Source organism: Procambarus clarkii, chromosome 94 (assembly GCF_040958095.1).
Source record: "Procambarus clarkii isolate CNS0578487 chromosome 94, FALCON_Pclarkii_2.0, whole genome shotgun sequence".
NCBI classification, from domain to species: Eukaryota; Metazoa; Arthropoda; class Malacostraca; order Decapoda; family Cambaridae; genus Procambarus; species Procambarus clarkii.
In genome coordinates, this window is record NC_091243.1 from 10,048,070 (window position 1) to 10,073,372 (window position 25,303).

Below are 25,303 nucleotides of genomic sequence, written 5' to 3' on the forward strand. Positions count from 1 at the left end.
TTATAAAAAATACAGCAGACATCTTTTATTTTTAATTATAGTACAACTTCTTAACTTGTATAAAAATAGAGGCTTAACAAATTTTTATGATTTGCATACTAATGAAATAATTCCTAAAACCTCAGCCCAAGAATTCTTTGTTAAAAGCTTTACAAATGTTAAAATGCAAATAGATAATGACTTAATATTTCAGCAACACACATTTGGACTGCAGGACAATGTTCAATGATCTGTAATTAATTTGGTGATAACAAATTATCAGTCACAACCACTTGTGCATCAACATGTAGATATTATAATGACCCATGACAGAACACGAGGCTTATTGTATACCATCATATTGATTTCATCGATGGTGTTGCAAATCACAAACTATCTACCTTGCACTATCTCTTAGTAATATATTCTGATATTCTACATATTATAAATTGTATAATTTGAAAACAACCCATTTTTGTTCACTTACAGTACTACACACAAGGCACATTAAGTGATAAACTTGAAGTATCATATTCCTCTAAAATTTTTAGTTGCTGAAATCCTCAACATTTTTTTTTACCTTTATAACTATTGCCAAGTCAACTAGAATTAATAAGTTTATCTTTGTGCTTTACTCTATAAATGTAACATTTTACTGAATGGTTTCATTTTGAAATGTTTTAGCAAAATACATTCATGCACATATAATTATCACATGAAGGCACCAAGTCGGAAGACTTTACGTAACACCGTGAGTGTCGCTAGACATTCAAAGGATGCTACATATCAATTAGGATGCCAATACAATAACAAAAGCAGACAAGACAAGCAATATTAAAGGTATCAGATTCACCAAGAATACCACTGAGGAACAAAGGATCTCGGGACATGAGAAAAGCCAAGACATGATCGTCCCGAAAATTGGGACATTCTACAAGGAGGTGCATGACTACGTGGGACAATGCAATTTGGAAAATAAGGAACAGGGCAGTGTTCAATTAAGTGCCTGTGAGTTAAGTGTGTGTGGCCAATATGTAAGCTAGCCAAAGCAGTTTTCCACTGCTTATTATGGTGGTAGGAGGAAGGCCAAGGGAATAAATTACCTTTAAGAGTGCACAGTTTATCGTCATGCACGTGTAATAAACTTACTGATTATAAAATTACAAAAACATAAAATAGGATCAATAGGATTGTAGAAGAACTCCCAGAACCTCCATCAAGCAGCTAACAAAATTGTTTCAAGCATAGGTTAGGCATATATATACCTGTAAATGTTTAGATGTACACAAGTAGGAACTGCCTAATACGGGCCAATATTCCTCAATTATTGTTCAATAACATGTCAAGTACAAAATCTGTAAACCATTCAATACAGTGACAAGTATATACCAGCATACTCTTTATCTGTATTCTAGCAGAGTAGCTATTGTTGTCCTCTTGGCCTTAGAAATTATAGCTCCATCTGTCCACAACAAGACATCAGCTAACTAAACAGAACCTATAAAAGGCCAGGACAAAATCATTGGAGGAGAACAGTGATTGTGTAAAAGGAGCTGTCAAATATTTTCTTTTTCTTGACATACCAAACAATTAACAGATCTCTAAGGCTACTTTGTACAGAGCTTTAAAATACATTTTTTTTTTTTTTAAAGTTCACGGAGAACCTCTAAGAGATTTGCACTTTATTGTATCATTAGTCTGAATTATTAGTTATTTAATTTATATAACAGATGAATACAACACTATGGAAGACATTAGCTCAGGATAATTGTTTATACAAAGTTAAGTGCTTGACCCTATAAATGTAAATACTACAACACTGGACATTTGACCATTAAAAACAAAAAACTGTTCAGTATACAGAAGCTGAAATTAAGAAACAATATACTAATTATTAGCCAAGTAAAATATTAGTATACATATAAATTCAACGGCAAGCGGTCAAACCATATACACAGTTTACATTATAAGCACCAATTAACTAGAATAGTAGTTATTCACATTTCACTGTGACAATGGCTGATCATACAACCTGTTCTCTCACAAATTACGGCTGAATTGGCCGTTTGCCCGTATGGCCGAATATGGACGTAATTTGAAAATGAAAAAAAAAATCCAAAATTTAAGTTAAGGGCCCTCTTGTAGGTTAGGTGGGCAGGAAATTCTTAAGTTTCAAAATGCCATGAAAAATGTTAATGGAAAGTTTCCTCTCCTAACCTTTCTGAGTAAGCCAGAGGACTCAAACAGAAAACGGGACAGTACATCACTTTCGTGAGCTGATTTCAATTAAAATTACGTCCATTTTTGGCCACAGTGTGCATACAAGCGAAAAGCGACATTTTTTAAGAGGACGGGTTGGATCATAATAAATACAATAATCACAGACTGCAAAGTCTAGCCACAGCTACAACAAATTTCACCAATATGTCAAAATAACTTTTTTTATTATAATTATTATTGCAACCAATGAACATGCCCCATTCACATATGCCAAGCACCTCACACTACAAGGTTATGAGTTGGGTGGCTAGAATTCCACTATTACAGTGGTACTAGTTACAGTTTAGATGGAGGGGAACCTTAGAGGACTGGTGGGACGGCAGTGAAGACTGACAGTGAGCTTTGATTGTTGGATGGATGACTGGGACGATGATGTGTCGGTGAGAAGAATGTGTGTGTGTGGGGGGGGGGGGGGAGGAAGAGAGAGAGAGAATGTGTAGTATAACTAATGAAGCTCCCTGGGTTTACTACTTCAGTTTGAACAAAAAATACTGGGTTGAAAAAAAAAATCCATTGGTCTTACATTGCCCAGTAGGTAATTATCATAAGAAAACACCAAGCTGGGGAGAATATGTAGCATCATTAGTGTTGCTGGATATTCAGAAGGCACTAAATATCACCAAGGATGCTAATATGAGACACACAATGCGAGCGATATCAAAGTTATCAGATTCACCAAGGATTTTTTTTGAGACACAAATATCTTCGAAAGATATTAGGAAAGCAAGACATAATATTGTCCTCAAAATTAGTTGTATGACTAAGTGGGACAATGCAGTTTGGACAGTAAGGAGCAGAGCAGTATAACCATTAAATGTTCAGGAGTTAACCATGTATGACCAACACACAACCTAGCCAAAGCCATTTTCCATTGTCTATTACAGTAGTAGTAGAAAGGCCAAGGGAGGCGTTACTTTTGAGAGAGTGCAGTTTGTTACCTGTAACACCAGACCAACAACTCTGCCAGCAGTTGCAGATTGAGACATGAATGAGTGGTAGAAGTTTGAATAAGGAATGTCTCTTTTGGAAATAGGTCAAGTGCAGACAGTCTAATAGTGGCAGTGCAGACAAGTGCAAATAGTGGCAGTGTTCGCATGTTCATTTAAGGTAATACCAGTATGGCTGGGAACCCAGCAAAACTCGACTCCCTTAAATCTGTTAGAGATAAGAAATAGCCAATGTTGAATTTCAACTACCACAGGATATGTGACTCTAGGGCCATAAGGGTACTGCAAGAGTCAACCACAATGACAAAAGAATGCCGAGGTTGGGGAAGCAGGCTGCACATACAGGTTTGGTCAGGAAAGACAACAGAGTAGCCAACAGACTGAACGCAGACCTGCATGAAGCGAGACGGTAGCTCTACCGTCCACCCCAAGTGGTGGACGGTAGATAGTTCACTTAAAGCAAACGACTAGCACGGAAGCAATGATGGAAGAGTGGGATGCTGCCAAACTGGGAAGGGAAGAGGCGGTGATAAGTATCTAGGAAGTAAGTATCAAACGAAGGCACCAAACAAGTCATCTAGGAACTACAGACTTTCATTGACCATACATTCAAAAAGTTTGCAGATGCATCTTGTCAGGGCAATGGGGCAGAAATCTCTAGATGTCCTGCAAGTACCAGGTTTCCAAATAGGAAGAACTGCCTTTAGGCAGTCCTTGTGGGATTAACTCCCCCCGTGAAATATGGTTATAAATATTCAGCAAATACTGAAAGGTGCATGGAGGCAGATGGCGCAGAATTTCATAATGAATGCCGTCTGAACTCGTTGCCATAAAACTGCAGAGGGTTTGGGCAGACTGGAGAGAAGGGATGGTTATAGGGAAACTGGAGATGGGTGCTAGTGTCTGGTGAAATTCAATAAGGAAAGGAGGAGGAAGACAAGAACCAGAGCCAACAGTCGAAAAGTGAGATTCCCAATTAATTTATAACAGACACCAGATAACCACGACAGAACCATGGAGATGGAAAGGCGAAATATCTGGAACAAACTTACCCGCCGTCTTGCAGATTTTCTTTCAGATCTGAAGGAGAGGTGTGTAAGCCATAAGGGTGAAAACATAAGATTTCCAAATCTCATGCTTAGCTGTATGGATGCCCCTACAGGCCACCACACTTGCTCCTGAAACAAAATAGAAGAATCGGGTGTTTGTCAGCACCAGTCTTTTTCCAGCATGCACACTTACAGCGAACAGGCCGAGCACAGTCCAAATTCCACTAGGAAATGGAATTCCGTGTGGCTTGGAAGGCAGAAAGGGGAAAAAGAGGATGGTGCCAAACAAGGCATCATGAAAAAGGGGGGCTCAAAGGAGAGGCAGATCAGATAGGTTGGAAAGAGTATCATGGAGGGTGAGTAGATTCCAGCCAGCCTTTTTATTCCAACTAAACTAGTAGCAAATGGTCCACCCATTCCTTTCTGCCCCTTTTGCTTCCTTTACAAACACTGTCATGTATGACCTTACCTCCTCTGAGAGATCATTTGCATAAATTAGGCACATTAGCCCTCCAAGTTCTAATCCCTACAGGACCCCGTTTACCCTTATTTCTTTACCCTGACACTTCTCTTACTACAATTCTCCATTTCCTGTTTATCAGATGCTCTCTAAGCCAGTCCAGTATCTTCTCAGTTACCAGAACCTGCTTTTCCAACCTGCTAATCAGCCTTTTTTTTTTTTAATTATCAAAAGGTTTTTTGGCAATACAAGAAAATTCCATTATTGTACAGACAGATTCCCCATTTACTGCTGGGTGCATTGTCAATGGAGCCCAGGAACGACATCCAATTTTTACACCCTGCTCAGGATTTAATCCCCAGGTGCTCTTGCTTGCAAAGTAAGTGTGCTACCAACTAGGGGTCTTCACATCCTGGAGCATAATTAAATATCCTTATTAAAGTCAGAGATACTGCTGTGTATTAAAATAACTTTGTTGACTGCTTATTTGTTTTTCAAGATTGTAATAAGTTCAAAAATTATAACAAATTATAGAACAGACTTAAATGTAAACATCATGATTATAACAAAATAGTACCTGGACCAGAAAACATGACCTCTGGTGTCTAAATGGAAAATTATTTGGTTATTTTCTTCACAGTGAACTGGAGTGATAGTATAGAACTCTTCAAATATTTTTATCTACAGTATACATATATTTTTCCCTTTTACTGTACTTCACCTTAATTACTATATAGTATCTGGCAAAATATTCTCTCGAATGTAATAACAATAATAATAATAACAACATATCTACATTATATGTACAGCAGTTGGCTTTGCCCGAGTCACTTGTGTGTGGTCAGTGTAGCAATATATAAAACTGCAGAACAAGACCTATTCTTGTATAAACTTTCATATATCCACACACAAGATCAAATCTCATAATACAAATTGAGCTAAAACACAAATCACCAGCATTCAGAGCACAGTAAGTTCTTTTTCTGCTGTATATTACCTTAGCTGAGAGGCACAACCTAGAGATGTTCATTCTCCTGTAAGTACAGCTAGGCGAGTATATTCAGGTGAGTCGGAGAGGGTTGAAAACCTTCAACCTCTCAATTATTACCATAAAATTTTGCTTGCATTTAATAAGCTTACAACCTTCCAGTCCTTAACACATTACCTTCTCTATAAACTATGACACTAAAACAATAACTTGCTGGTAGAAGGTGCAAAATAAAATAATGAGAAGAGCATGAAGATGACTTTGTGAACATTGTATTATCAGTACTCATTACTATTCAGCCTCCAACCAGCAAGTACAGTACAGGTATCAGAATTAGTGCCAGAACAAAGGTACAACAATTCGTGAAAAGGAACCAGATGAGCATCTACAGGAGGAAGTGCATTATAGACTGGGTTGTGATGGCCAAGTTAGCCTGTGCGATGCTAACATTTAAGTAAACAGGTTAACACCCAGGAAGCAATCCACTTGAGAAAGGTCCAGGACGGACCGAAATGTCGTCGTCCCTTCATTTTCTAGTGTGTGGATTGGCCATCAAATAACACCCTGGAAACCTGGCCTTGGGCAGGGTAGCAAAACCATATTAGCTCACAGACAAGTACAAACTACCTGAGAGTATTCACATACGTACTATATTTTTAGTAGTTACGTCCCCTCTGAGCAAACTGTTTTTTACCATTAGTCCATTAGCTGAAATGTTTGATAACTGAACAATCTAAAACAAGTTATCTTATATTAAAATACTTGTCTCTACCACCATTGAAAATGCAGCTACATATATTACTAATGAAGCCTAAGTAACTTTACCCTGAGTGAACATTGTTGCCGACACCATTTTGTGCCGTTGTCTTCAGATGCAGATGCCAAAAGAGTTCACGAGTTCACACAACTTCTTAATCAAGTTACAATCACACATAATATATAGGGGTCAAATATGTTACAATTATAAGTTAAATGCGTAACTGAGGTAATGTAAATGAATTTGTAATGAAGAATTGGCTATCTATCACATAAAAGCACCATAACAAATTGCATAATGAGCACCTTCAAAGCATAGCAATTTTTATATTAGAAATAAGCACCATTAACAATCTGCAGTGATGTGAATGTCACTGCATCTTACTTCTACCTTGTGAATGTAAAATACAACTAAAACAAAACATTATGCCAACCACCTTTCCGCTCCCTGCACATGCTCAGGGCTGCCAAGATGTGAAGAACTCGACGATCCAATGCATAAAGATGGGGCTTGGTAAGAATAGGCGAAATGGGATCTTGAGCCAACAGTTCTTTTAATGCCTGTGACAATCCACCACCACTTAGGAGGACCAGTCGCTCATATGTTGACTGTCGTAATCTAAGGAAAAAACAACGGCATATATAAAAACATTATTTGTGTTAACATGGTTTGTTTACAGCCTTGTGTAATGATATCATGTTTACCAACCAACCAATAGGTATGCTGGGTTACTCCAATTTATATGGACTTTGAATTAATAAAATTATTAATGGTATTTCTGCATCATAATACTCTTAAGACTAAATTAACAATGCTCAAATATTAAGGCATATACTGCAATTCGTATCAATAACACCGGGCATGTAACAGTATGGCCATCAACATTCAGTAATAGTAACTAGACATTTTGTTTGTAGCTCATCAACAAGAATCCCCATGCAAGCATATTTCAGACATACAAAGTGAGTAGTGTAACGAGTACAAGAAATAAAATTAGTTCAGAATTTAAGTAGAAAATAAGTAATACTTTTTAAGTACAGAAAGTATAATAAATATAGGCATTACAGAAAGTTCAGTGGGTATAATGAGCTCTTGCTTATCTGGTCCTTCTCTTCTCTGGGGGGTTCTTAGATTGAGTTCCTTTAACCCAGCAGTCTATAACTATGTTAGTTCCTAACTAGAACAGCTTTTTTATTTTCCAGCAGCAATCAAACACCCTAGAAAAGTAGTCAACATATCTCTGACTTAGAATATATAGTCACAATTAAAAAAAATTAATTGTAAAGGCCCTCAAGTGGACAAAAACAGAACATACACAGTACATAAAAAAAATCTAAAACTGAAAATTTGCTACCAGTACTAATTTATAATTATGTAATTTTAATAGCCATGCAAACATGTGAGGTAGAAGTGGTTTGGGGGAGAGAGGGGAGAGGGGGGGGGGGTTTGGGCACCACTGTACAGTAACTGCCCTCGAGATGCTATAACTGTAGACCACATCTGAAGAAAAGATAACCCAGACCCTACTCTATTCTTTACATATGATAACACAAAAACAAGGGGGCCAGATTCACGAAGCAGTTACGCAAGTACTTGCGAACGTGTACATCTTTCCTCGATCTTTGACGGCTTTGTTTACATTTATTAAACAGTTTATAAGCATGAAAACTTCCTAATCAACTGTTGATATTGTTATAAACAGACTCCAGGTGCTTCGGAGCTCATTAACTGTTTAATAATGGCAAACAAAGTCGCCAAAGACTGAAAAAAGATGTACAGGTTCATAAGTACTTGCGTAATTGCTTTGTGAATCTGGCCCCAGTCTGTAGCAGTGTCATCTCACAACCGAGGGATGCATGTTCAATTTCTGAGCAGGACAAAAAAAATGGTTGGGCATGTTTCCTTTCACCTGATGCTACTGTTCACCTAGCACTAAATAGGTACCCGGGAGTCAGATGACCATTGTGGGTAGCATCCTGACAAAGGTCAGTAGTTGGCCTACTGAAACCTCAATAAGCGTAATTACTGGCTTCCTGTCACCAGCAATGAAAATTACTTGTAAATCTTCATATATTACTCTCTCAAAAAATAGGTTTTTGTTTGTGCTTGTTCCACAACAGGATTTTACTTAATAAAGAAAATTCTTCCCAAATTTACATCATAAATTCTTATACAATTAACAGTTACAGAAACCAACAAATGTTCTACCTGCAGCATTGTAGTAAAGGTGCCAAAATGTCCATGTGGTCAATATAAGCATCACCAAAGCTGCAAAATAACATTATTTTTACTCATTTATAATAAAAACTTCAGAATACTGTGTCCAGTAATGTTATGTATGAAAATAAAAACAAAATTCAATCAAATGGGTATCAAGCAGTAGAAATATTAAGATTATATTGTGTACTATATACAGTAAAACCTCAGAACGTCAAACTCTCATGTCTGGAAAAAGTACTTTGCTTCAAAAGAAAATGTCAAATTCGTTCATATTAAAGGTGTAAATCTCTTGTTTTTTTTTTTATAACTGATAATGAGTAAATCCCCCCAAAAATGTCTAATCTGAGACACCAGACTACGAATGTTACTGTAATGGGTTACATGCTGTAGTGACGTGTAGCAAATTTTGCCATTTTAATCTACGACATTTCCCGTCTTGAAGCACTCATTTGAAAAATTCAAGTCATTCCTATTGAAATTTGAAGGAAGGATTCTACTGCAACTTAAAAAATCTTAACCTGCATTAAATTAGTATTTTCATTCTAAAGATAAAGAGTATGAAAAGTACATAATTATAAAAATATCAAACATTTTAGGCTTCCAACATGGGCAATTGGGAGCTTGCCTAAGAGACCAATTTTGCGTCCAATTCAAAGAGACATAATTTTTGTAATTTTATACAACACTATTATATTTTTTGTATTTTAGAACAAAATTATTTATTGTACAAGTAAACCATTCAAAAATGTGTTTCATACTTTTCAGTATTTATTGACTTCTTCAAGTTACACTGTACAAATAATGAGCATGAATTTAGGAGAGAATTTATAATAAATAACTGTAGCAATAAAACTGAAAAATTTGTTACAGAGCCTTCAATAATACATATACAGCAAAATCATACTCAAGTAATTTACCTTTTTCCATTGTCAAGAAGAACAATTGAAGAGCTAAATTCTCCTGACACTACAGTGTAGTGATGCCTGTCCCCATTCTGGATGAGGAAGTCAAACACAGCAGTATCCATGAGGTCCAAGAGTCTTGGAGATTTATCACTGTTGAAGTGAGGGTGATGTAGCACAAGTTCGCAGAAATTGTCATTTTCTTCCCACCTGTAAAGAGTAAAACAATTTCCCTATCTTTATCAATGATGCTCTGTGGCCTTCCTTGTGGGGGTGGCCTTGTGTAGAACCTTATTTACATACTGCATTTACACAGTTAATGAGCAATGTGTATTTACAAATGTCATTAATGTTTATCTAATATTACACACTGTGGAAGTTGCTACCTTTATCCCAGTCCAGGTTGCATTTATGGATGCAGGCATATTGCTTTTCAATGACATACACAAAAATCTTGGGTATTCAGAGGAAAAGTGCAGACATTAAAAATGAGATCTTGAATATAAAAAAGGCTTTTCCCAATCAAGGATCTCTAATGCTACCAAGGAAAAGTTCACGGAAAGTCCCACCAGAGAGGATCGTGATTTTTACCGATTCAGGAAGTGACAAAGAAGAATGGACACGTCAATGGCAAGAGCAAAGGAAATGATCCCGCCTACAATATTTTCAACAACAGTCACATAATATTTTTGTATATAGTCTTCATAAAAGATAAGCATATTGAAAAATACAATGCCAGTAAGGTAGGCAAATAAGATAGAATTGACTAAACAAGATTTCAGAGATGATAAAGGATATCATTATACTAAGCATGATGTACAGTGGTATAATAAATGAACAAGATACATGTCTGATAGGAAGCAGGCCAAAGTAATAAAGTGTGAAACATTTTGAAAGGTGTGTTTTCAAAATGTGTGAAAACACATTGGTCACGGTAATGGGACAAATCTAGCAAAGACGTGTCTTTGGAGCACATACAGAAATTTTGACCAGTGAAGGTTGAAGGGTAATGAAGGCTGGGTGATGAAAAGGCAGCTTTAGAGGAGCAAGATGCACATGCATAGTGTAAATGGGATAGCACTAGAGTGAGCAAGTGGCAAATTATCCAATGGTATGCTGCAGTGTTGGCCAAGTAAGAATTGATGATGATACAGATCAGTGCAATAACAAACTTACTTAGCCAACTTTGTGCGCTTGTATGTGCGTGCCCAAGGGTGTGGTTGGTGCATGAGTGGAAGACGCTTGGGAGGCAACCAAAGGATGATGGTGCCCTCTAGGGTGCGACCATTATCACACACTGAGGAGTCCTTACGGCAGTAGTGGCAAACTCCATAAAAACAATGTTGTCCCCCTGGAAATAACTAGAAAACTGAAGATATTTGTAAACACAATAAATGAGCCATATAAAGCATAAAAATAGAAATGACTAGCAAAACCATCATGATACCATCAAAGAAGATGATGTGGCAGTCACATCATATGATATTCTCAAAGTAATGTAGCATTTGACTTTTTATACATTATGTGCCACACATTCTGGACAGAATTATTAGCACATGTAAAGCCACCAATTATCTCCCTACTACTAGTGAATATTGATTTGTTCATGGCATGAGCAAGGCAGCTGAAAAGTTATCAAAAATAATAAATTTGATATATGCAGTGTGAATATATATATTCCTTAACTGTAGCCTCTGTTTAACGCAACAGTAAAATGTGTACTTGGATGAAAAAACGATTCTTCGCGGCAGGAGATCGTATTCCAGGGACCTGCCCGAAACGCTACGCGTACTAGTGGCTGTACAAGAATGTAACAACTCTTGTATATATCTCAAAAAAAAAAAAAATATATATAGTGTACAGCATGTATATATGTATGTATAAAACTTGTACAGTTCTGGCTATTAGATACAACATATAAATATACATGTACAGTGTACTGTAGATAACAAAAAACTGACTAGAAAGGACAGCCGTATGCAAGGTAATGCAGACAGCGCTACAGGCATATATATTCTTGTGCATTGCTGTTAATGAACTGGTTCAGAATATTCTACTAGATCACACAAGACTCGTGCAAGATTCAATAAGCCAGACAGCTTGGCAATACCATCTTCCCTTGGCAATACCACCTTGCCCATTATTCCTAACAGTGCTAGACAATAAAGCCTGCCTTCTAGTGGTGATAGCACTGCATTGGTATAGACCTTAGCCTTGCTATTTCTATCCTCATTCAACTAAGAAAAATATGATAATGTTAATGTTGAGAGTTAATGTCAAGTATAAACATTTAAGAGGTAAGGCATAAAATAATCAGACTCTCCCATAGTCATTAATAGTTAAGCAGCGCAATAGTTGACCTATATAGCCTCCGGTGTCATTTGTAGCAGCTGGGAGGGACAAGAATGCAAGACACGAAGTAGTCAATAACATTAACAAGGAAAGCCTTGCTATAGGCAGCTGCCAGCACAATAAGAATCACAAGTCTATAGACTCAGTTCCATCTCAGAGTTGGCAGTAGTATACTATCTTGCAGTCCTGTCTTAACACCAATACTAACATTCCTTCCTTTTATTATACTATTCACTTCTACCTCTATCTTCTCTTATTTCACCTTCCATACTACAATTTATATCTAGTACTGCCAACAAGTATTTAAAATTTACTATAGTACCTCTTCCAGTATCTCTGTACCATTTTTATTAAATGGAGCAAATTAACTTCTCATCTCCTTTTCTCAAATCACCAAAATCTCACTTTTCCCAAATAACTTTCAACTTTTTTGTCTTGTACAACTAAATTCACAATCTTTTGCAATTCCTACTCACTCTCAACAAGAACACTGTAGCAACTACATATATGTCTGCAAATAACAATTTATCCCCAGCACAAACCACATTTCCACACTCGTGCAAATATAAAATATTAAGAATACCGAGATTTTCATCAATATTAACCTAATGCAAAATAAAGACACTGAATAATAAACCATAATTTCTTTCAAAGATCTCCACACCTAAGTGTAAGAAGCCTAAATAACAGTGACTGCAATATCTAACCTCTCCTTGAAAAGAATGTCGCAGAAAGTTTTCTTGTTGCCACAGGTAAAATTTGCTGCTTCAAGGAGACTTTTCTCCCAACTGCCATGGGTACCATTGGCAAATCTAGAAGACGACTTAAGTGAAAAGCAGCAATTTCTCCATTGTGGCGGTCAGCACCTGCATATACTTCACCTTCTATGACCTCCTCACGAGGATACCTATAAGGTAAATAACAATTATGGAAATTAAGAGCAGCTCACACTAATCTTGCAAGATATTCCTTCTTTTAAACATGGATAATACCAGTACAATACTTTCACTGTAAATAATTCTAACATGAAACTAAGACGTTTGCTTTCTTCATGACCTTCCTTCAGTATTGGTGAAAAGGTGAAGTTCATTAGCTCCAAATAAGAAAAGTAAATTATGAATAGAAAGCACTTAACCAGAACGACTATATAGCACATGGAAGGAATACGAGGACATGATAGGAGCTGGGTAGGAAGACAGTGAAGGAATGGGGCCAACCACTTGGACTATCAGGGATCGAATGTCAACCTGAAAGAAAAGCAAAGACTGTTGCTGTACTGACCAGTCCATATGACTGGGGATATAAGAGAAAATGTAGTTAAATAAACTAACACTATTCTGAAAAGATCCTACTCAGTTACCTATGCTCTCCAAGGCAGGCAAATGTAACGTCTGTAAGTATAACAAACTAAAATAGAATTCCAGATACACAAAATTTAACCTTTGAGTAAATATGAAAAGGCACCAGAAAAAAAATTAAAAAGCATGATGAAACAAGGAAAGCATTTAAAAGTATGATGAAACATGAGGAAATTGACAAAACAAGGAAAGAATTTGAAAACAATGAAGCAGAAAAAAGACAATAGCAAAGGAAGCCAAGAAGCAAATAATGACAAAATAGTATTAGTGTAGAAAAATGTATCTTTTCAAGAAGTAGAATTTTTTATATACACATGGCCATAAAAATAAAAACTTACCCCATGTACGTATTATAAGTGTCATCACCTTCCATCATAAATTTGAACATTGCTATTTTCTATATTAAGTTTCAGGCCAACTGTCAGAAACGAATAGAAAGCTACGAGTATACAGTAAACGCAAAACTACTCCTGAGCAGGTTACTCTGTTCCTCCCTTAGACAGGACCATACAAGAGCCAGGCCAGGTCAACAAAGAGTGCCTGGTGCAAGATGGATTTTTCATACATATCCATCTGTTCGTCTGGAGGCAGTCTGGGATAGCGACCAAGTGAGCCAACAAGAATTAGCACCGATACTTGGTGGTCTCCTAGGCTAAATACTGTATTACTTAACAAAAGTGTTTTGAGTATAAAGGGACGAACAAATTAAAGGCCATTCCAGTTTTGATGATAGTTTCTCCCGTGTCTCTCTCGCCCCAGTACAATTCGTTAGGAATGTCTGAAAAGATTCCCCCACTGTGCCAGGACGTAACTGTTGACCTGATCTACCTGTTGCAGAACACTGCCAAAGGGAGTAAACAAATGGCATAACTCAGAAAGCATAGCTGAAGCCTGTCCTTCAGACACAATCCTGCCAACCTGTCCTGCACTAGACAACCCAGAGGTTTGAGGTTTTAAGGATAAACACAATGTAGTGGACTTGAAGACTTCTTGTTGGTTTTATAACAAAATAAATTTCTACAATGTTTACATTGTAGGAATATTATAATATTTAGTATAAAAAGTAATAATTTATTAATAGTAATATTATTATATACAAGAAAAACTCTTTTCAAATAAATAGAGTACATACAAAAATATAATGGTGATCAGCCATCAATAAATTTATTTTTGGTTAGTTTTAGTATCAATGCACACTACTAAGCTGGGCCCAAATAGGTTAAGTCTAATGAACTTAATTTCTATTTCAAGTAGATAACACAACTTGGTGACTGGCTGTGCTTCATATAAATTCAGTAAACTTCCACACTATTTCCACCTTTTTGAGATACTTTTGTGCTGTTTTTGAACCATATTCATATGTTACACTAAGTTAGATTATAAAAGTTATGTTGTATTGTAGTTACTTAGCAGTGACAAAATTTGTGCACGATTTTTTATTCAGTTAATCTTAACCATAAGTCATTTCTTAAACAACAGTACAGAACTTGTATGCAATTTCCATCCTAGCAATTCACCGACAATTACTTCCGAATAAGAATACAATAGAGTGCTTTGTTATGATTTTTATAAGACATGCATGAACATGCAGGTTGTGGTGGCGCTGTGTGTCATGATGCCCTTCCAATATTCCTGGTTTTCATGCACACAGATGGTCTAAATGTTTGTCCTAAAATGCCTAAATAGTTAACAAAATTCTTACAAAACAATAAACAAAATACATTTACCTCAGCCATGACAGAGCTCTCATAAAATCAATATTTACCCACACAAGTTTTTCATAAATGTACAGCATAAGCTAAACCATTTACAAAATTAACTCCACTAACCATTTTGGCTTAAACACAGCTCTCTGGCCACCTTTAAGCATGACAGCAACCTTAAGTTGTGTGCCTTTGTAGCCTACATCAGCAGCTATGATGGGTGCAGTAGAGAGGGCAGCCAGCACGTCTCCCAAGCCGCGAGCGGAATTTGGAACCAGGGATCTTGGACTCGCCCACTGTAAGCATTTTTGTAAAGAAGTACTGGCATATAGCTTTAAGTATCTCCAATGTAACATATTTGTTTCTTTGTAAAGTACTGTATATGTATTTGCAAAACATTTTCCATAATTATTGCTTCTTCATTCCTCATTAATTCAGCCTCCTGCTGATAAATTGTTCACAAACAACCAACCTCTTTCAACTACTTTACATTATGCACACAAAGTAATAGTACTACTGTATGCATGTTTTTTTCATTAATAAAAAGAGATGCATTCTTGTGCCAATTTTCATTTAACTATCTTAATGTGACCTAACTGAACACTAGCTCTATGTGTGAGTTTTAATGTCAGATTTTTTTTTATAGAATAGTTTTAAAACTTATGGTTAGAATTAACAAAATTTCGAGATACTATTCTTCAAACTGTTTACGAGCTGTACCTTACACCAGTTGATTGCTGCTTCCGAGAACATCCTGCTCTTTCCAAAGACAGGACCAAGTATAGTAACGCAGATCGACATTCCTCCCAGCGCAGTGGGGGAGCTTTTCAAATACTAGTATCCCCACCTAAATGAGTTGGCTTGGCAGTCATTTCATAGATCTCTTAAATTCCACTGTGTATCTACTCTTGGTGGCTATCATTACATCATTTTTTTTTTTTTGCCACTTTTTAAAGTCAGCCAGCTCCTGCCTATTATAATATACTAGTGCCCCATCTGGAGACACTCTTGTTTGGTTTTGATATCAATATTTAAAGCCCCTACTTTCATTCAGCTTAGTAAAACCATTTTTCACATTCACCCTTCCTATGCATTGTTGGAACCAGCCTGGCCTCTCAATATGGCATTCGATTTTGTTGTCATGAGAGAAGTTTCATGCTTCACCATCATTCACATATTGGACTCTTAGGAATTGATTCCTTCCTTACAGCAAGGAAGATCTAGCAAGACTGAGAAGCAGCGATGCCAAGTGAAATGCTTCAAAAACAGCTTTTTGTTATTTATTTATAACAAATGAATTTGTTAGCAACAGGAATTAAAAACTAAAAGTTAAGCCTAGTCCAGCTCATCCACATATCAGTTTTAATATCAGTTTAGACAACTGCACAGAATTTGCTATAAATTAGAAGCCATATTTGAAACTGGAACTAAATGTACAAAAACATTGCAAAATTAAGGTAAACAAAAAAAAAAAAAAAGAGCTAAGCTGGCAACTCTACTAAGAAGTACTCGCCTAGTTGTGCCTGCAGGGGTTGCTTTGGTTCTTTGGTCCTGCCTCTAAACTGTCAATTAACTGGTAATAAAGGTACTGGTAAGTACAGTATATAAAGAGACTATCAAACAAGTCTGAACTTGCCCGATGCAAGTTCAGTGCAAGATATATTAACTATTAAAAACCTATTCTTTATAATTTTTATTTTTACTCCTGTTCCCAAATCTAGATTCTACATGCACCTGGATGTGGTCCAGGTGTGCCCAGCCACTTAGGCTGGATGGTAGTGCAACCCCCTCACTTCAGGTCGGCATTGAATCCCCGAGTGTTCAAGTGGTTGTACACTATTTCTTCCCCTGTCCCATCCAAAATACTTATTCCGATCCATTCCAAGTACTATATAGTCTTGACACTTTCTCCCGATAGTTCCCTTTCCCTCCTGTTCCTAAAGCCATCACCAAATGAAACCTATACCGAAGTAAATTACAAGACATGTCAAAGGTCACATCATGCGATTGTGAAAATAAGAGATTCAATAATGTAAAACCGTTTTTAAAGAAAATAATGTTTTCTTAACTTCAAAACAAGCCCAACATCAAAGTTCTACCTCAATTAGAAGCAAAGTTATGATTTTTTTTTTTTTTTTTGGGGGGGGGGGCTACCTTGAGGTGCTTCCGGGGCTCAGTGTCCCCGCGGCCCGGTCGTCGACCAGGCCTCCTGGTTGCTGGACTGATCAACCAGGCTGTTAGACGCGGCTGCTCGCAGCCTGACGTATGAGTCACAGCCTGGTTGATCAGGTATCCTTTGGAGGTGCTTATCCAGTTCTCTCTTGAACACTGAGGGGTTTGCCAGTTATGCCCCTTATGTGTAGTGGAAGCGTGTTGAACAGTCTTGGGCCTCTGATGTTGATAGAGTTCTCTCTCAGAGTACCTGTTGCACCTCTGCTTTTCAACGGGGGTATTCTGCACATCCTGCCATGTCTTCTGGTCTCATGTGGTGTTATTTCTGTGTGCAGGTTTGGGACCAGCCCCTCAATTATTTTCCACGTGTAAATTATTATGTATCTCTCCCGCCTGCGCTCAAGGGAGTACAGATTTAGGCTCTTTAGTCGGTCCCAGTAATTTAGATGTTTTACTGAGTGGATTCTAGCAGTAAAGGATCTCTGCACGCTCTCTAGGTCAGCAATTTCTCCAGCTTTGAAAGGGGCTGTCATTGTGCAGCAGTACTCCACTCTAGAGAGCACAAGCGTTTTGAAAAGTATCATCATCGGTATAGCATCTCTAGTGTGAAAAGTTCTTGTTATCCAACCTGTCATTTTTCTTGCAGTTGTGACGGCTACTTTATTGTGTTCTTTAAAGGTAAGGTCTTCCGACATGAGTACACCCAGGTCCTTTACATTGCCTTTTCGTTCTATGTTATGATTTGCCTGAGTTTTGTACGTGGTTTCTGTTTTTATATTTTCAATTTTTCCATAGCGCATGAGCTGAAACTTATCCTCGTTGAACACCATATTATTTTCTGTAGCCCATAGAAAGACCTGATCTACATCTGATTGGAGGTTTGCCGTGTCCTCTATGTTGCCAACTCTCATGAAAATCCTAGTGTCATCTGCAAAGGATGATACAGTGCTATAGGTTGTGTTCTGGTCTATGTCCGATATGAGGATGAGAAAAAGTACTGGAGCAAGCACAGTACCCTGGGGGACTGAGCTCTTCACGGTTGATGGGCTGGATTTTATTTTGTTGACTATTACACATTGGGTTCTGTCAGTCAGGAAATTGTAGCTCCATCTGCCTATTTTCCCGGTAATTCCTTTTGAACGCATTTTATGTGCAATAACACCATGGTCACATTTATCAAAAGCTTTTGCGAAATCTGTGTAAATTACATCAGCGTTTTGTTTGTCTTCCATAGCATGTAATGTCATATCATAGTGGTCCAGCAACTGCGACAGGCAAGAGCGCCCTGTTCTGAAACCATGTTGTCCGGGGTTATGGAGATGCTGTGATTCCATGTATTTTGTGATCTTACTTCTTAGCACTCTCTCAAAAATTTTTATGATGTGCGATGTGCGGGGGGGGGGGGGGGTTTGCAAGCAAAAATTTTGAGCTTTTTATCACACTGGCAACCCTGTTGTATGATTATCATGCATCACTGAGAGCTAACATTTTGCATACATATTTTTTTATAATAAATCCTACCATATGTAAATCTGAGATGGTCCAGTTAATTACCCCCTAATGTTTTGCACGAAGTTGTAACTACAGAGTTAATACTTGTTGCAAAAAAAAATAAAAAATAAAACCGATAACTGCAAAGGATTCTTTGATGTTAAAAGGGAATTCATTTGCTGATGTGATTTTAAGTGTTCTCTCTGGCTCTGTAACAAGTGCCAGGGCCAGCAAGAACACCTAACATCAGCAAATGAATGCCATTCTAACATCACAGGAATCCTGTGCCATTATCATAGGGTTTTTCTAGCGAGCAATGACATTTTTTTCTGTAACTTATTATTACAAATTACAAATATTTAGTAAAATTAGACAAGTAACAAATAGAGATGTCATTCTTTTATTATTTCTCACATTAAACATACCACTATAGTGACCACTTTATTATGAATGAATTAAAATAATAAGAAACACTTTTAATTAGCATTATTGTAATTAAATACTCTGAAGTGTACAGTACATAAAATGTCTGACCGAAGGAAAGTAAATTCAGAGTTTAAATTATTACCACAAATACATTTAAATTAACCAGATTCACTACTGTACATGCAATTAAATTCCACAAACATAAAAGCAAGCAAATAGGCTAACAACAAGTTTAAAACCAGCTGCCATAAGATAAATCTATGCAACTGACCTTATGTGCTAAATCCCAGGGATCATCTGTAACTCTTCTCTTTATGATGTCTTTCATCAAGTTATCAACAATATCTCGCAGATATGGAGACACCGATGTATATTGTGCTTTGACAGCAGGAAGGTGTGTGTAGAGAGAGTGAAGCATCTGTAGCCCTGACCGATTACGTTGGTTCCTTCTGTGGTATTCACTGACAAATGAATTGTGTTTTGAGACAAATATAAAAAGACACTGAAGTCCCTTACAATATATGAATTTAATGTAAGTGATATCAACATGTTAATGGCTTTGGATGCAACTTCTGAATAAAACGCACAACATATTATTTTAGTTCAAGACAGTGTACACAGCCTACGGTATGTTAAAACACTGAAGCCATGTAAACATCAACATAAAACTTGAAATTCTCTCGTTTAACAAGAGCCAATACTGTACCTGTCCCTGATGGCATAAACTTCTCCCTGGAGGTAGACCTTGTTTCCTGTCAGGTCATAGCTTGGTGGTAGAGAGGGAGCCTGGATGCGGCGGTGGTGATGGAGCGGGGATGATACTGGTGGAGCTCTTGCCACTAGGAGTAGGTTGATAGTAGCAGTAACAGCAGCACACCAAGCCAACCACACCACCACACGCCGCACCCACCCCATTGTTCATGATTTCACCTTTTGAAGACTGCTGCAAATGATTATATTGCATTTAAAAATAATGAAAGATCACACACTATTAAAGAATTATGTACTGCAAAATTGCATGGAAATTTTAGCTCTTAAAATAAAGTTTAAGTTTAGACCTCCAGTGGATATTTGACATTGATGTATTAGTAGTGTACACCTTATATTTAAATACTGTATATGACAATGTCAATTCTAGTTACAAGATCATTGCTTACAATACAACTGCTTGTATAACAATACTGTATACCATCACACATTGGAGCCAGGTCTTAGATAATACACGAGTTTTAAATAGTGTATGATTACAGAGTACTGTACAGTGTCACATTTAGTTCTAAATTTCTCATTGCACATGATAGAGCAAGTATCTGCACACAAATATAATTACAATATACTGTAATAATAAAGAGCCCTCACAAATTAATTATTAAACATTAATATATTAATAAGCACACCTAATTGTGCTTGCGGGGGTTGAGCTCTGGCTCTTTGGTCCTAGTGGATGGGTGAATATGTATGTACAGAATATACAGTATGTATTCACTTGGTTACGATCAGTACTTAAGCTTGAGCTCTTGGGTTCAATTAACTGGTACTGTATACTCTGATCAGTATGTTTCCCATTGTTGGGGAATAGGAAGCCTATTAAAGTTACCGACATCCCCAAAGGCCAGTGACTGACCACTCTGATGATGCAGCTTGCAATTGCTGCCTAATTCCTGGGTATGGCCCTACACTGCAGGACCGGCGCTACACTGCAGGACCGGCGCTACACTGCAGGACCGGTGCTACACTGCAGGACCGGTGCTACACTGCAGGACCGGCGCCACACTGCAGGACCAGCTCTACACTGCCAGACCAGTGCTACACCGCAGGACCAGCGCTACACTGCAGGACCGGCGCTACACTGCAGGACCGGCGCTACACTGTAGGACCGTCGCTACACTGCAGGACCGGCGTTACACTGCAGGACCGGCACTACACTGCAGGACCGGCTCTACACTGCAGGACCAGCGCTACACTGCAGGACCAGCGCTACACTGCCAGGGGAACACACGTCAGACCAACCTGAGGTATTCTCAGCCACCAAGTCTCCCACTTGTAACCACTGCCAAAAATAAGGACATTCTGGGAATGCCCAGGTGCCAGGACATATGCGCCTCAATGGTTATTTTAAAACTATGTAACTAGTGCCAAACTCGTCCATGAATGAGTGCCATGCAATAGGCACTAGTTCAGAGAAAGTTTGAAGACTGGGTAAACCCCCCCCCCAAAAAAAAAATATCCTACAAACATTACAAGTTTGTTCAATATGTACGTAGGTATCAATGATTAGCTTTACTTACTCATGAAGGCATGTCTTGTGACCTGAATGAAGGTAGAGCGAGCAAGAGCCAAAAGGAGCCAACAGGAGCCAGACTGAGTCTTCAGCAGGTGGGTCTCCCCTTCTGCACCTTCTGGACTCGCCTTCCCTTTCATTTTAATAAAACTCTATCCAAATATATACAAAAATAGGTATACAGAATGATATGTATATTTTTATTTCTTGTTTAAACCAGCAACAAATAATGTTTACAATATATGAAGAGTTTACGAAGGCATTTATAAGTTTTCGTTACGGGTTGAAGCCAAGAGAACTAACTCGAACAGTTTCAAACAACAGATTGGAATGTTTTTAAACTTTCCTCTGAAATTTGTAAGAATATTTTAATGGTATGCTGATGTATCATTATATCTCAAGTGTGCCTACTGTAGTTAGTGGTCAGCACATGAGAGGTGCGAGAGAGGAAGAGAATGAGAGGGGAGAGAGGGGGGGGGAGGAAGACCCGAGCACAGCTGGGTACCAAATTTATTAATTTATGTATTTATTTATTTATTTATGCATATATATGCAAGAACGTGAATTGGGTTTATGAGAGTACATATCATTGATGCTTTTACATTCATGTAAAGTCACCAACACGCATATAGCGTTTCGGGCAGGTCCTTAATCTAACAGATAATTGTAAGTAGGTAATTTCTAGCAAAATTGAGAAATGTTAACAGGTACATTGTAAGAAAATACAAAGAAAAATAAGACTAAGATCAGTAGGTACTTTATAGTCAAATTTGAGGGTTGTCAACAGGTACATTGTAGCATAGGACCATACTCAATTGGGGTAATAGAATAGCAATCGGGGTATAGTCGTTTCGTACACGAAACGATTCAACGATGCTCGTTTTCTGTTGATTAAAATCGTATACATTAAAATACTAGGCTGTATTATTTTAAGTTAGGATGTATTGTACTAGATGGGTTGCGTTAGGTTAGATTGGGTTGGGTATAACTAGTTTTGGTTTAAGTAGGTTCCAAACATCCGCTGGCGAATCGTCTTGTGTACGACATGACTTAATTGTATCCACCCAATCTAGTTGGATTGGGATCCACCCCAATCTAATAATGTGAATTTACCGCACCAACCATGTATTGAGTACCATTTTGCTTCATTAACCAATCACTCGCGGTCGTTATCTTTGATGTGATTTGTATATTCATGTCGGGCCTGAATCCTATCAAGGTCTGGAGGTTTAATAAGGCCATATAATAATTAACACATGCATACTGATATAGTGACAAGCTGGCGAGTTTAGTCTTCTTTATTCGTGAACAGATAGTGAGGAAGAGCTAAATGAATTGTGGGGTTCAGTCCCTGAGCCCATCATGTGCCTCTATAACCCTTTCCATTATCGCCCACAAGATGGGTATGGAGTAATATATGAACGAAAGTAACTGAGCACAATGCAGGACTAAAATAAACTATGTACACAGAGAAACGGGATACACCTCCTGGTGCATATGTGAACTTTTCAAACGATTGCATATTTTGGTCACCGGGCTATTGCCAAGACAAGTTCTATAATATGGAATATTTTCTCTGTTCGTGCAAAGTAAACTACAGTATTTCGCTCAAAGTAAAGTTCTGGCAAACGCTGTGCGTATTAGTGGCTTTAGGCATAGTATGTATTAGCTTTATCTATAAATCCAACATTCTGTTTGTAACTCATTTTGAATGTACTGTATGTACTTTTACCTGAATAAACATTAGTATTATTATATTATCATTATATATCTTGCAGTCACAAAGGAAGGTAGAAATAGCCTAAGCTACTTTATTGTTTTGGAATATATTTTATTATCTCAATAAACTTGCTTGAACTTGTAGTCACATGTGTAGGTATACTTGTGTGGACACTCAGATCAGCCACAACTGTTGTGGAGAGTCAGATGTCCGGCACTGAATCAAATGTCTAGCCTTCTAGTGCATTATATAATTAAAATGAAATTGGCATGCTAGACTAATGTCAAAAGCCATGAAGTCCTTAAGGTATGGAATAAAACTACCAAAAGATGAAAGAATAACATATTATTTCCAACGTACATATTTTTGTTGAACACCTAATTACAAAAATGTAAAAACCACATAAATAAATATTGCTCTCTCCCAGAAACCACATATAGTAATCTATCTCGACTCCTGAGTGACTGAAGGATGGTAAGAGTGTCACACTTACACACTAGGGGGTAAGGATACACGGCACCAAGTGGCAATATGGCCAATATTGGGACATTATGACTTTCCGGCTGGTAGCCTCTGAACGCAGGTGTTGAAGAGCCCTGTAGGACTCCGTACATGCATCCCTTCATGACCTCTGAAGAGGTTATTGGGAAGGCTGGTGGCCTGAGAGAGCCAGAGGTGTAAGGAGAGCCCTGTAGGACTCTGTATACACGTCACATCTCATCATGACCAATGGAGAGGTGAGGTACAGAAGAGTCCTGCAGGATCCCACACAGATCCCTGACTTCTGGAGAGGTTATGGGGAGGTTTGGTATAGAGGTCAGGGCAGCCATACATGTGGCAGGGGTATTACAAGTATTCGGTAAAAACAATTACGAATATATAATGTTACAGCGTCTCGTGATTTATAATTAAGAGGAGGTTGATACGTTTTATTCCTGTTCGCCAATAAGGTATTGTCGTTCGTGGTGCTTACCGAATCTTCAACGGCGAGTTAGGCTTACTAAACATGACAAATGTCTTAAATTTTGCATAATATGTCGTAGGTTTTGGGGTCAATGTTGTCATTGCTGGATTAAATTGGGCTACATTAGATTACACCCTAATTCCACATTAAATTACTGCAGATCCAAGAGCACACACAAGCCACCATACTAGTGGCCGATCTAGCACTTGTTTAAGTATGCAGTCGTGTAGTTGAACTAAGTAAATTATCAAAATAAAACGCTAAGCCAGTATAACACATGCTACATATTTCAGAGGCCTCAGTAAGTCCTCAGGACGCCAATACGAGAGCATAAAAACGTATGAGTAGTAAAAAGGTATCAAATGAGTGGGATTCACTGAGGAACTTACCTTGGGACATTAAACGTGTAACATACCGTGGGAATGCAAAATTTCCGATGATCCTGAAGACAAGACATTTTACGAGAACAACAAGAGGAATGACCACGAAAGAAACAATGCAATTCCATTAAATTCACACTGAATTAGGTATACAGCCTATTGCTTATAGGCAAACAAAACAATTCAGTTTCATTTGGGCAAAATGTTTCTTTAGGGTGAAGATGATAATAGTATAGTTTTAAATTGTTCTGATTATTTTTAATTACAAAATCTGCCTTTCACATTGAAGACGTGAACTAAATAAAAAGTAAGATATTGTAACTATCTGAAGAAAGCTCTAAACCAGCATAAATATACTAAATACACTTGGAAGGATATCAGGACAAGAAGCTGGGATATGAGGTTAGAGTTTAAACAACAGTTTCAAGCTCAACAAACCACAATGTAAGACCGAAAACAGGAGATGCTTTTTCAGCCACAGAGTTATTCAGGGTTCCGGTAGTACAATTGGGTTCGTTCTCGATGCACAATTGAAAATTTCGGGTTCGAGTCCCGGGCAGGACAGTAATAGTTGGTCACATTTCCTTTCACCTAATGCATCTGTTCACCTAGCAGTAAGTAGGTACTCAGGAGTTACTCAGCTTGTTGTGGGGTTGCATCCTGAACCTCGATAAAAGCCTAACGTGTATAAAACACAGGCTTCGTGTCCCCCGACACAATGAATTATATTATTATTATTATTATCCCATGGAACCACCTACCCGCCGAAGCCGTAAATGTCAAAACTGTGATGAGTTTTAAAATATAACTGGAAAAGATCAAGGCAAATGGGACGTTCGACAAGCCGCCTGCTTCCTGTCCTCGTCGAGGCCAC

The 25,303-nt window shown here is 37.8% G+C and overlaps 2 protein-coding genes across 6 annotated transcripts in view; one reads left to right on the forward strand and one right to left on the reverse strand.

Annotated features, from left to right (window-relative positions):
• LOC123747316 (glycosaminoglycan xylosylkinase) lies at nt 1–21,517 on the reverse strand. Of its 5 annotated transcripts, none has more exons than XM_069319919.1 (10): nt 21,373–21,517; nt 19,791–20,027; nt 19,356–19,545; nt 15,122–15,291; nt 12,642–12,841; nt 10,759–10,933; nt 9,598–9,792; nt 8,669–8,728; nt 6,897–7,078; nt 1–4,384 (listed from the first exon to the last, which is right to left on the reverse strand). In XM_069319919.1, the coding sequence occupies exons 2-10, from the start codon at nt 19,997–19,999 to the stop codon at nt 4,281–4,283; spliced, it is 1,485 nt and encodes a 494-aa protein (XP_069176020.1). In that variant the 5' UTR covers nt 20,000–20,027; nt 21,373–21,517; the 3' UTR covers nt 1–4,280. The 5 variants fall into 5 exon arrangements, with proteins under 5 accessions (XP_069176020.1, XP_069176024.1, XP_069176022.1 ...); XM_069319923.1 differs by lacking the exon at nt 21,373–21,517 and adding an exon at nt 21,095–21,207; XM_069319921.1 differs by lacking the exon at nt 21,373–21,517 and adding an exon at nt 20,709–21,054.
• The window catches only part of LOC123747234 (keratin-associated protein 16-1-like), a 10,041-nt gene continuing 6,120 nt past the window's right edge, over nt 21,383–25,303 (forward strand). Inside the window, exon 1 of the mRNA XM_045729270.2 lies at nt 21,383–21,460. Within this exon, the coding sequence (XP_045585226.2) occupies nt 21,383–21,460 (78 nt within the window). The remainder of the gene's footprint in view (nt 21,461–25,303) is intronic.

What these genes read in the sequence shown, in the direction of transcription:
- LOC123747316 (XM_069319919.1), bottom strand. Translation starts at nt 19,999, where the DNA reads ATGGGGTGGGTGCGGCGTGTGGTGGTGTGGTTGGCTTGGTGTGCTGCT. An exon ending in CCTGGGATTTAGCACATAAG is followed by an intron (nt 15,292 to 19,355) that starts GTCAGTTGCATA and finishes AAATGCTTACAG; the next exon opens with TGGGCGAGTCCAAGATCCCT. An exon ending in AAGCGCACAAAGTTGGCTAA is followed by an intron (nt 9,793 to 10,758) that starts GTAAGTTTGTTA and finishes TACTCTTTACAG; the next exon opens with GTGGGAAGAAAATGACAATT.